The following is a 14,057-nucleotide window of genomic DNA, read 5'->3' as shown; positions in this document are numbered from 1 at the left end:
TTTGTTTCATACATATCACGACTCGATTGGTGTACGTTCGAGTTTGTATGGTCATATTCAAGTCGGTAAATGCCTGCATAAAATTAAATGTTTCAAAAACAATTGAAAGCGTCGCTGACGGTGATGCCGTAAACGGTGCGCATTAATAATGCAAATTGAGGAAATTAAGCATAAGATTATACACATTCGTGAAGTTTACAATTCAATTGGATAATATACTGGATATACATGTAGTCTGATTGACTGAAATCCTCGAGTCATGGCGGTTTAATGAAGGGAAGCAGACGATGTTATAACGACACAAAGACATCTAGCCTCATTATCAACGAGACAAAAACATGGCCAATAAATCTTCATCAAAGTTTACTCGGATGTCATTTTCTGGTAAGATGATTTCATCTTTTAATTATATTTGATGTATATCAGAACGTTGTTTGCTTTTTTTCTAAAGTTTGATAGATTAGTTTCATAATATATACTGATGAGTGCATTAAAATTTCTTGAATTGCAAAAAAATGCAATATTCTACAAAATTTAATGTTTTAATGTTTAAAGATTAAATGGATAGCATTCTCATATAAGGTAAGACTAATATTAATATAATTTAATGATTTAATCTTTTTTAAAACAATTATTCATATAAACAATCGTATTTGAGTATTAGTGATAACTAATTGAATACATGTATTATATTAAGATTAAGTACCCTGATCAATTTATGTAATTGTATTAACGTAAACTTCTTTATGAAGATCAAATATACCCTTTAAAATATATTTTTATCACTAAAGTTATATATACATTATGTTTAAAGAACCTCGACTAACGCTGTACTTATTACTTACTACATTCATTCTTGTTAACATGAAATGTGTGAAGTAAAGAAAATGTGTCTGGACTTGAACACATTATGAATGTTATCTCATTTGGAGATTTAACGCAAGCAATTGCATCTTTTCTCGACGCTTCACTCACAGAATGTTACGTTATTCTCTCTTACCCATTCTACAACATGTAATCAATGTAAATGCTGAGATTTGTTGACTTGTGTACAGACCGACTTTAAGTTAGTTAGTAGATATATAGATATAAAAATAAAAAAAGAACATTATTTTATAGACTAATTACTATATTTGAAAAAACAAAACAACAACAACGAAATTTAGAAATATATAACTGATAATTTAGGATTTGGTTATAATTTTACGATTATCAGTATGCATTTTATAATTGATTCATGTTGTCCGATATATTTCTCAATCAGTCCCTTAATAGACTTATCTTTTTGGCAGTTTTTAAATAAATACATTAAATTTTGTAATTTATTATACACATATTACTTTATTCATCAAAGGTCATTTGGTAGAACTTTCTTTTCCAATCCGTATTACCTCCGGGATGATTACAAACAATTTGCGAGGTGCTCCGGGTGTGTTTTAAGTTGAAAATAAGTAAAATCTACAAAGTTCCATAAGTACTTGAAATACCAATAAAATACCTAAAGGTACATATTTTCTTTATTTTGCGATCCGAATGGTAACAAGTACACGATTTAAATGTAATCGTATGGTTTAAGGTTTGATATTTCTTTCGTATGGCATTTTTGTAAGGAATTTTAGAAACTAAAAGTATCACTTTACATCTTTTCAATGATAACATGTGATAATAGATACATATACCCAGGATACATACACAAACAGGAACAAGAAAAATACGTGAATTTTGCTTAACTAACTTCAAATATTTTATAGATTTGAATATTGCAATTAACAAAATTTGTTTTCATTTCCGGATAAGATAAAAGAAGACTGTTGGGAGCAAAATGCCGTGTACTGTTATTTGACAGATTGAACTATCCTCATAAATTGTAATTACCTCATGGCAATATAGTAAACCATAGTAAAATGATATAATTGTCATATGTGGGAGTCATAATTATGGGGGATTTATTATAATGATCTATAAATAATTGCAGTTAAAGTGATTTATGATAATAACTTGATCTGTTTTTCTTTTCTTTTCTTTTATGTAAAATCACTGTAACATCCCAGGCTAATATAACTATTGATTATAATATGGTAAAACACTTTCAAAACCGTATAATCAGTTTAAAAATGTATTCCGAATATTTGCAAAGCATTACCGAGTGACTCCGAAACGTTCCCGGTGTACATGTATAACGTATAAACTAAATGAATCCTTTCAAATGGAATGGACTGATTGGCGGAATGGCCAAATGGCTTGCCGCGTGAGTCAAAGCCAGTCAGTGGCCGCATTCTTTACACGCATTGCTATTGGTTTCAGGAACGGATTCGAGAGTGTTTCAATACGCTTATAGCTTCCAACACAATCGAACTAAAATGAAATTGTATAAACTAAGTGGAATGTGTAAAAGCAATTCATCCGAAATACTAATTTAAACTTTTTCAAAACGTCATTTTAAGACTATAAACAAGTTTATAAATGAAATAAGAAAAATGATCAGTTTTAATATGTATGGCCGAACCCATCTGTAAATTGTTGTTGTTTGTTTTTCTCAATATTTTGTAATAAAACTATTATATACTTTAAGCATGAATTTGGGTTTTAATCTTAAAGCTGGAATGATTACCATCATGACCAAGTTATAGTTACAAAATACATGTGATGTAAAATGACTGATTTTAGGTGAGCTTTGTGCGGTTCTTAAAATAGACTATGACATCGTCATTTTTCCAAAAAGAAAAAAAAAGCAACAACATATGTTTCATTCCTTTGTAATTCAAATTAAATTCAGGGGTATATTCTTTGAAACGATTTTTTTTATATCTTCACTATAAATAAGGCTAGACGAGCATAACGATCGCCGTCTAAAATAAGATATTTTAAAAGCACCAAAAAATTCGATGAAACAGATTTAAAATAAACCAATTTTCATGTATTCACCTGTTTTCTTTTTCAAAGATAAAATTATAAAATTATTACACCATGAAACGTCCATTTTCTCTACATTTACGTAATACATACATACGTTGAACTACAGTTTTTTACTACACATGGAGTAAAAGTATTATTATAACTATCTAATTTATCATTTTGAGTATGTTCTAATTGCATTAAAGGTCATTGGATAAAAATAGAAATGAAAACAGTAATTGTTGGCCCATTTTTATAAAGGAGAATAACTTTAAGATGTTATGTCATTTTTAAAATGCCATATGTAAATTTGTAGATAGAAAATAGCGGCGACATGAATGAAGTTTATTATTTGTCTTTGTTCATTCGAAGGTGATAAACATGCTTTATGTATATCTGCATACATCTATATGAATACTAAATAGTTTGCAAGAAATGAAGTTAATGAAGGCAACGCTTTATTATGCATATTAGATGAACTGTTCACCGTCTTACTTAATTATAATCTTACCTTATAGTACACATTATACTAGAATAAAAAAAATAATGTCGGCCTTGGCCGTATGTATGAACACATCAGAAGATGATTCAACATTTCAAATTTCACCATTCTCATGTATAAATGTTTGAATACTGCTTAAGCCGGTGCAAGGGGGCGTGAACGGTAGATTGCTTTTACCACTACCACCCAGTAACAAAGTCAATCAAACTGAGCCCGCAATATTTTCAATTAAGCTGTTTCGGGCGTCTTTTTGAGATTCTGTTGTTTTTTGCTATTTCATTATACGTAGTATTACACGTGAATGAATAAAATCTATGGAAAATTGAATATAAAACAAATAAATTTAGCCAATTTCTACATAATATACACATGTATCATGTACAGAATCTCAGTTTTATCAATGCGAGAGTAAAAACGTTACCTAGCGTTAGTCGTACGGACGGACTAAAATGAACTAGTGTAAATTGGTACTACATCATCATCATTATCACCATAATCATCACCATCATCATCAACAACAACAACAACAGCAACAACAACAACAATAACAACAACAACAACAACAACAATCACAACAACAACATTTTAAAAAGCATTACATATCTGTAAACACAGCCGATTGCAGCCTACCTTAGGTTATGTTAACTGTGTCACTAAAAGTACTCCGTAAATCAATTAAATCAAGGTATTTAACGTAAATAAACGCGACGAGTTTATAAATATGTACAGGAAGTGAAGTAAAATTCACCTATAACGGTGATTTCTTTATATTTTAGTGTAAAATCATGCGTTAAGCTTCATGCAAGTCTTTTATGAAAAAAAAAACAAAATAACCTATATAAGTAAAAAAGTGTTTAAATAAAGTGATATCAGTTTTGCCCAGACAATTAGAAAAGATAATGTATATTGTTCTAAAATATCAAGCCTATGAGTTTTCAGAGATGTACTTACATCAAACCTATAAGATTTCAATGATGTACTTTAATCAGATAACCTAAGAGATTTCAGTGATATGCTAAAATACGTACCATCTATGAAACTGTACTCTTATATTTATATGATTGTATTGTATACGCATTGAGTTTATAACAATTAATTATCTCTTAGTTGGTTGTTGGCAGCAACAGATTCTACTTACTCAACATGTGCATGCCAAGACCAGTGGGCACACACGTACCGCCTAATCTGGATCTGCCCTGTTCACCATACAGTCAGAACATATTTTGAGACCAAACATCCTTAAATGATATGTTTTTTGTCCAGCTGGAAAAATGGACAAGTCCATTCATAAGATTTAGCGTGGTCATTGGTAACCAAGTATCAATCCGCAACGATAGTATTTCGAACCCTTTTTCACTCTGTCAAACATAATCTTCAAATATTAACTTAGAAGCAATGAACTATTTTGTTTTTAGTTTGTATGATATTCTTTGTATTTAGGACAGACCCGTTTGCAGACTTGATTTACACGTTCGTTATAACCAAATTAATATATAATTATATTATTAAGGTTGCTACGTATGTTCATTTTCTTGTAAGAATTTAAAAGACTTTAAAAGAGGAAATGTTTTAATACTACGTGCACAATTTATGGATGAAATATATCATTAAGAACATATTTGCATATCTAATTCCGACCATCTATCAAAATGAATGACGTCATTTTATTGCATTTATTGCTGAAACTTCACGATTAATGGACATTCTTAGTCAGTTTTGCAGTTTTCTGCACTAAATAAATGAAATAATATACATATTGAAAGCTTTTCATAAGGCATAAAGGTTTGATCTTAAGATAAAATTGGAAAATGAAAAATCTTTTGCAAAACCGTTTTACAGAAAGTCTTTAACAACAAATTCAAAATATAAAATTATCTATATTTTATGAAAATTTTTGAATGAGCTTTAATAACGTTTCAAGCTGTGATCCAAAAAACGGAGAAAACATGTGTTGCAAAAAACGAAAGAACGAGAGTGTTTTTACAAAAAGTTATAAATACACATCTATCTATCTTTTATGAGACAAAAAAGATATTTTTAGAAAAAAAAGTAGGTGTTTGTTGACATTACTACAAATTTAGTTTAACCATATGTTAATCTGTCGTTTCTGTCCGCCATGATTGATGTTTTACATTAAAAGCGTAACTTTTAGTTTTATAACATATTATGTTTTTCCTTAAATCTCATTATTGTACTGTGCCGCTATGATAATGTGAGAGTGACGTTGAATTGTTTGTGTACACAAAAGTTTACAACCTTTGTCCGAATAGGTAAAACAGGGTATTTAAAAGCCAATATAATACAAGACAAGCTAACGTATTTGAAATGACTCGATGGCAAAGTTGGTAAAGTCAATAGGATGACGTACAATTTAAATTTTTATCATGAGTTCGAGCCTCACAAGTTGTCTCACCTTTTTTTCTTTCCCTATTTTTTTTTTTAAATTTTACATTAGATGCACATGAATTGGAATATAAACGCAGTTTTTTTATACTATGGACTAATTTAGATATACCGGAAATAATAATTTTTATCCTGTTTAGTGTGTAATATATATATAATATTCATAGTACTTTTGCTGTGCACAAGTATTTCATGCCAACTTAATTATAGTTGAATAAATTTATGTACATATATACATTCCGTATGAGGTTACACTAACTTGTTTAATATGACAAATGAGAAGTTAATAGAAAATAACACAGCAAATATAATTTTTACAAGAAAAAAAAAACATATTCTTACTAGATTGATGATTAAACAGAAAATTTTGGGACCGAACCTGGCTGTCTTGCATTGATATGAAACTAGCAATTTAGCAGACAACTTTACCTATTGCGTTACGCCGACAGTTGGTAAATTTGTCGATATTTTAATTTGTATGTCAAGCCTGCTTGACTTGAAGATAAAAATCAATATGATAACTGATTTAAACCGTTATAGTGGACTTGACCACCGCGTCACTAAATAATTATCCTAAACGCACAGTACCACGAAAAAACTTTTTAATTGTTTACATGGGCTTTTAAAACGTACTTATTGTTAATATTTTCGTGATTCGTGCAAAAATAGTTTATAAAACATAAAAAGAACATAGGAAAATATTGTAAAACCTAATTTTTTAAGTTACAAAAGAAGTATTTCATTATCGACCTATTCGTTGAATACTTGATTTTTCAACATCTATTGTTTTTTAATGATGATAACGATAATTTTAAACTTTTTCATTTTATTTGTTTAACATATATTTACGTCTATAAGAATTCATACATAAAAGAATAAATAAATCCATTGTCTCGAATGTGTATGCTTGAACTAGAGATACACATGTATATCAAGGAAAAAGAAGTTTCGGAAACATTTTCTGATTAATGACCATAATCCATTGCTCGAACTGGCGTTCTTTTTCAGACACCTTGTCTGAATACAGCAACGAAAAATCAGAGATTCGGGGATTTAGGTCTTGAAAATGTCTCCGTTTTATCTATTTTCATATCATTTTAGATAAAAAGCTGCAAAAGTAATACTTTGAAATCTAAAAAATAAAAATCCATGCAAACACATAATGGCTTGTCTCCCGCATCAAAATCACTATTAAGGTTATGTATTTTATTTCATTCACTGATTTGTGTAGCTTATACATAGGTTGTCGTGTTAATTATAGTATTAAATATCAAAATCATAAAAATATATATCTAATCGTTAATTGTACACGTCAATAATTTATACCTGAACTTAAACCGTCTGTAAAGTGTGTTAAAGCCATCTTAAATACAAATTAACAAAACATAAACTCACAAAAAACAACAAAAACACAACGACAAACCATAAACAATTAAATGGTTTCCTTTTATAGATACGCAAAACATAACTTGATACAAAAATAGAATGTCAAGTAATGGCCATTTGTATGCGGTGACCTGACTGAACTGCTGACTGGACGCGCTGAGAAAAAAACTTTTTATCAATTTTCAGAAGTTTATTTTAAGATTGATAAATATGTTATTGTTTCATTTTGATAAAGTTTTAATTGGAAAAGACACATGACTCACATTTTAAATCGGTCCTTATTCATTACAGGGCAAAACGCACCTGTTTGACACCGACGTTTTTGTTTTTGATATTATTTGTGGTTTAACTTAGGTTTTATTTGGTAGGTTTTATACAAATGTCGTTTTGACCGGTTAAAAGTTGATATTAGTTTGGTGCAAAGTGGGTATCTGATAACAGTGATATTTCACAGGTAATTTAGTTACAAATGTAAATTATACCTTATCGGATTATCTGAAAATTGCGTTTAAATGAATAAATAAGGATTGGGTGCTTTTAAACATTTCGTTCTCAAGGGATAAACCAATCAAAAGTTAGCATTTTGAGACCTTAATTACGTGTTATTTTTTATTTTATTTTTTCTTCCTGGTGATGTTCCCTAACCGGAAGCAGATCTAGATCATATTTGGAAAAGGATGAGTTGGCTTGCCCAGGCGTTAAGTGTAAGCTATTGCATTTCATGATTTTTGAAACATTACATTGAACACGAGTAACACGAAAGGTAAAGTTACGTAACATTAAGTACACCAGTACAATAAACGGCGCACTTGTTTAATCATTGAACCTAAATTGAAATAAATATTAATCGAACAATTCAAAATATTTATCTGACTTTTATAAAAAAAAAATTTTAAGATTTAAATTATTGAACAATTACATAAATCACAGTGTCTGAAATTTTTACCGGGAGCGGCGGCTGCGGTGTGGCTTATCGTGCATAAAATAAAGTAAAACAAACTATGCTGGGGTTTGTGATCTCTTATCCGTTTAGAGGCTTATTAAATTTGTAAAAAGCTAACTATGAGCTTAATGCCGTAAAAATACTATTAAGACTTGTATGTATTTCAAATGTATATCAAGAATGTCAAAATCGAGAGCACATTTGGAACCCACTTCAATTGTTTTTACGTAAATTTACTATTTTGGGAAAGTGTCCGTCTTAAGAACGTACATAATTTGCAAAATTTTATTACTTAGTGATTTATCGCTATGCTTTAAATAAGTTAGTGGCCTGAAATTCATCTTCTGTGATTTTTTTCATCTTTTTTCGTTTTTTTCCTACTCAGATTTTTTTCTGTTAAAAATGAAATTGTATTTATAATCCCTTAAATATATTCCAGGCTCATATCTTTGAGTAAAATATTTTTATTACAGAAATTTGTTAAAATCTAAAAAAAATCCTGCTGAATATGTCTTATTTAAATAAAAGAACGTAAAACTATGGAATCTACGTTACTTATTACGGAACAAGTAAAGCTTGTCCTTTCTTAAAAAAGCGCCCGGTTTTCTTAATGACACTGTATATTCATATTGTGTCCACTTACAGTGTGTAGGATTTAAAGCATTACATGCTTACTTTGTATAAAGTCAAAATATATTTATTTTAAATTTTACAAAAAAGACTGTGTAGCAATTGTCAATATTTTCAAATACCAAATTTGGGTAGAGTACATCTTTAATCATTATAATACTTGTCTTTCGGTCTCATCATCTCTCGTTATTTAAAACATGGTCGTATTTTAATATATATACATATGTATCATATTGGACTTTCGGGAATGACGAGTTTTAACTAACTAAATATTTTCAACTTAAAAATAAAATGGCAAAAATAGGAACCTTTAAAAACACCCAAAACAAGAACATTAAAAATATCGCAGGCTAGGTTTGAGCCTGTTCATGAACGGTAGTGGCAAATGCAAGCTACACGTACCGTCCTCTCCCCCTAGCACCGACATAAGCTGAATTCAACATTTGACATGAAATGGTAAAAATTCTTTACTTACATATTTTATCTTCAAAATTAATCATTACATTTAAATTGATTTTTTATTCAAATATATTTTATGAAAAAGAAAATGATGCTGATTTATACATGGGCGATTTAAGAGTCAGTCATACATTGGCGATTTAAGAGTCCTACAAATCTATAATATTCTTGTTAAATAACACGAACATGTTAAAATCGTAGCTATTGTAGCAAGTAGTTGTTATACATTTATATCAGTTCAAATGTATCAACTAATAGCATAGATAATGATCGTGCAAAAATGGGAACTAAATAAATCAATTTAATTTACGTCACGAAACCACGTAATTCTATAAATAGATTTGTTGACGGTAACGTATAAATAGCCTACATGAATTAAATCATGCGCATTATTCGATAAATTTTACTTATAATTGAAACACGCAAAGCGTCAACTGTTTTATCATGTTTAAGATTCATTAACTTTGGAACATTTTCGATACATTTCAATTCATACGAGCTGTGACAAAATAATTTGGAGAGTTTAATGATTATGTTCCTGGAAAAGGGAGAAGGTAAATTTATAACGATTTCAAACAGGAGAAATGTCACGTATTCGGACTAGCATTTCATTACATAAAACGAGATGAACATCAGCAAACTTACGACAATACGTTTATGTCAATGATTATAGGAAATTGATATGTTAATGGACTAAACATTTTTATAAACAATATGCTAACTACATATTAATTTATACTATTATGACAATCTGTTCATTCAATGATTAAAATCTTACCATTTTATGGGAAAGTGCGGGGGAGACAAATCAATGAATTAAGAAAAAAAAAAGAAAAACAAACAAAACAAACCATCGCTATTATGACAATCTGTTGATTCAACGACTGAAAAATCTCACCATTTTCATGTTGAAATGTTGATTTCTGCTAAACCGGTGCTTGAGGGGTATGGTCATGAACAGGCTCAGTCAAATTTAGCTTTGAACGTCAGTTTCACCGTTCTGGTCGTATTTTCCGGGTTTTATTTTCAATTTTATACACGTAATTAAATATTTGTTCCATTTTTCTATTTTAGACATCGCAATGAGAGAACAAAAGCGTCCACTTGGCATTCTGGGTACCGGCGACTTTGCACGTGCCTTAGCAAAAAGACTCTACTTCTCGGGATATGAAATCGTCCTTGGAAGCAGACGACCGGAAGAAAAGTCATTTTCTGCGATAGACGAGTGTTTATGCAACATGCGCCTTGTAACAACCGAGGAATGTATAAAATCAGTGTCAATAATCTTCCTTGCTATACATGCTGAAAATTACAAAGACTTGCTAGAAGAGCATGCCGACAAGCTGGACGGTAAAATTATTGTAGATGTTTCAAACCGCGACAGACCCAGCGAAACTCAATCCAATGCTGAATATCTTCAAAGACTCATACCAAACGCTTCGGTTGTGAAAGCTTTCAACGTCATTTCCGCTTACGCAATGGAAAACGATTACAATACAAGCAGCCGACAGGTCTTTATTGCCAGTAACAATGAACTCTCACGAAATGCTATCTCAAACATAGCAAGAAATATGAATTTTACCCCTTTAGACTTTGGCGGGCTCTTTGCAGCACGCAGGATAGAAAAACATCCTTTAAGGTTGTTTCCAGACTGGCGAGGTCCATGTGGATTTACCGTTGCAGTATTTAATATTTGGTTGCTGTATTTAATATACATTTATTACATTGAAAAGACAGTGTACCAGTGGGAACAAATATTTATCAAAGTAATGAACAAGGCTATCTGTATGACGGGGATCACAATTCTATCAGTGACGTACTTAGCAAGCAGTTTTGCAGCATCATTACAGCTGTATTACGGTACGAAGCACATCCGGTTCTCAAGATGGTTAGACAAATGGCTAAAAAACCGGAAACAGCTTGGACTTGTTGCTTTTATATTGATAACAATCCACGTGATGATGTCGATTTTAATCATGTCTCCAACATATCTTAGATCATGGTATCATTCTACAAAACTTGTCATCCCGCATAATTTGACTGACGTACACGAAATAAATAATATAAACTGGATGACATGGAAAGGAGAAGCTGCGTGTTTAACAGGAATATTTGCCTTTATTCTACTATGCTTCGTGTGTGTTTCAACTTTACCGTCAGTAACCGACACATTAAACTGGAGAGAGTGGCGTTTTGTGCAGTCAAAAATCGGCCACGTGGCTCTATTCTTATCAATTGTCCACGTATTAGTAATGGGCATACCAGGTTGGGCCAAAAGTCCACTAAAGATTTTTAAATCCATTACATTCTTGTCATCTATACTACCGTGGACAACAATTATGTTAAAAATCTTATATTCACTACCATGTATCGATAGATACCTAACAAAAATTAGAAAAGGATGGGAGCGTCAAGAGGAGAGATGCCGCGGGAAATGTGTCAGACCAAAGAAAGAAGGTTACGTCATCATGAACGCAGACGACAGATCAGATGCCATTAGTGGTGTGTGTCCGTGTCCGGGAGATACTGTACAAATGGTTACATTAGACACGACAAGTTGTGGGTGCTCAAACGGAGATATTGTGTAGAGAACTGAATAACTTTATTCATTAAAGTACTTCCGGTTGTAGCTGAACTTTAATTTTTTTTCTAAGTTAAACCTTAGTCTATTGAATTAACAGACTATTTAAGTGACTTTTGTTTTCGATGATAGAGTTCAAACAGATAAGGTGAAACATGAACGGTTGTAAGCTAATTTCTCATCCATTATCTTCTTCCACGCAACCTGTCTATACAATATTTTTATCATAAATGCCACTGTATTTAATATGTTTACTTGTTTTATGATATCAAAATAAGGATTTAAAATTCACTTGCTAGTTTATTGTTAAATGTATACGTTGTATACATTTACGCAATACTTGTTTTGTATAGGATGAATAATGCTATTTCGCTATGTTTGAAGGGACAGGGAGGGGCGGCGGGGTTAGTTGGGCAGGATTGTTAGGATGCTGATTTCGAATTTCTTGCCCTTTGCCACTGCGGGTCCACATTCAGTCAGAGAATTCCGGTATGATAAGGTCTTCCAGCTAGGTTATGAAAGATCGATGGCTCTACTCAAATGCCCGCTCCTGCCTGCCAGGCCTTAACATTGAGGGTTCGAATTTATACTCAATGAAACTAACAAATCATGTTTAAGGTTTCACAAACATTGTAACTCTGATCAGTTCTTTATGTAGAAACAGATGATGTGATTTAATCTTAAAATTTACATTAAGCCTTAATGAAGTTATTCGTCAATAAAATTTTAGTTAAATAATCAGTAGAAGATTTACATGAGTCCATAACATATAGTTGAGTGACTCAACCGTACCTTAATTATTGTTGAATGCAATGACAGGACATCAGTACCATCTGCTTTGTTTGTTTTAATAATGAAATAAGTGATTTTGTTGATGTATTAACAACTGCTTGAATGGAACCTGTAACGGTGTTAAATGATTGAATGGAACGGTGTTGGAACGGTGTTAAATGCTTGAATGGAACTGTGTTGGAACGGTGTTAAATGATTAAATGGAACAGCGTTAAATAATTAAATGGAACGATGTTGTTACTATAACAGCACATTGAAATTGTTTGATCGACAGTTCCCATTTCTATCATAATTATCTCACTTGAACAACGTGTCAGCCATTTTGGCTCCATCGCACTGTATACAATGTATTTGATATATGATTAAATGTTTGGAAGTGCATAGTGAGATGATGATAAAGGTGAATTGTTGTTTGTTATTTACATGTCTGAAAAAATTCTTTCATATTTTGTCAACTTACATGAAGATTAAACATATGCGATGTTTTAATTTTTACTTTTGTTATTTATCTTTAAATCTTATTTTCATCAAAATGGCAGTCACTAAACCTAAAGCATTTTTTTGCGTGTGAAAAACATCTAGATTTACTTTCTAGTCTTATATATTATGAAAACAAAAGTAATCAATGTAAAACAAAACAGGATAGTTTAGAATATAGAATCTTTTATAAATTAACTTTAGCTTTTTTATTTTTTGACTTTAAAATGAATGAAAGGCTATTTTAAAACAAATTTTTCGAATCTTAACCACTACTAAAAACTTGCTCTTCCACATTTAAATTGGTGATCTATTTAAATGACAGTCCTCATAATTTCGTTGTAAAACAAAGCAGAAAAAAGGTCAACACAGTTTCTAAAAATATCTGTTTTCAAAAATATGCTTCTTTCAATTATCGAAGAATGCTATGCCACGTAAAAAATCTCATCATTTTGGATGCAATGCTGATACGAAATACCCCAAAATGACGCTGTAAGAACTTTTACCAAATATAACCTTGTATGTTTTCCATTACGTTGAGACACGTATTGGGTAATTTATTTTCTGTAAATGAATGTCTGTTAACTTTATCATGTATGGAACATGATATCAACCTCCCCTTTGGCTCAACTCAAAAAATATTTCACAGAGCTTGGATGAAAATGAAAAAAAAACAACAACAACATTTCCTCATATGTGATCGAGCCATCGACAATGTGAAAGAGTTCTCACAAATGTAACGAAGCCAACAAAACCATTCATAATTATAGATATATGGAATTGTTCCAATTGTATTCATGGATAGACTCAAACAGAATCTCAAAAATATTTTTGGTCCCAGTTAAAACAGATAACCAACATGTGAAAGAGCTACAGTTTAGTAGGGTTCTATCTTATTACAATTTTTAAAAAGTTACACATTTGCCATATAGAAGACTACCTTTTACTGCTTTTGCTCTGTGGCAATTGGTAAAATTAAAATGAATTTG

The 14,057-nt window shown here is 31.0% G+C and overlaps 1 protein-coding gene across 1 annotated transcript; it reads left to right on the top strand.

Annotated features, from left to right (window-relative positions):
* LOC132744977 (metalloreductase STEAP4-like) lies at window positions 1-13,236 on the top strand. Its single transcript, XM_060733799.1, has 2 exons — window positions 1-384; window positions 10,293-13,236. Exons 1-2 carry the CDS (start codon window positions 339-341, stop codon window positions 11,804-11,806), a joined length of 1,560 nt encoding a protein of 519 aa, XP_060589782.1. The 5' UTR covers window positions 1-338; the 3' UTR covers window positions 11,807-13,236.
* Window positions 13,237-14,057: the final 821 nt, after the last annotated feature.

Source organism: Ruditapes philippinarum, unplaced genomic scaffold (genome assembly GCF_026571515.1).
Source record: "Ruditapes philippinarum isolate M1 unplaced genomic scaffold, ASM2657151v2 ctg632_1_1_1_1, whole genome shotgun sequence".
Classification (NCBI taxonomy): Eukaryota; Metazoa; Mollusca; class Bivalvia; order Venerida; family Veneridae; genus Ruditapes; species Ruditapes philippinarum.
The sequence above is the reverse complement of the archived record's forward strand: the minus strand, read 5'-3'. Positions and strand labels throughout refer to the sequence as shown.

Coding starts and splice junctions, on each gene's coding strand:
- LOC132744977 (XM_060733799.1), top strand. CDS start 339: ATGGCCAATAAATCTTCATCAAAGTTTACTCGGATGTCATTTTCTG. Junction 385..10,292: donor TACTCGGATGTCATTTTCTG/GTAAGATGATTT, acceptor TTTCTATTTTAG/ACATCGCAATGAGAGAACAA.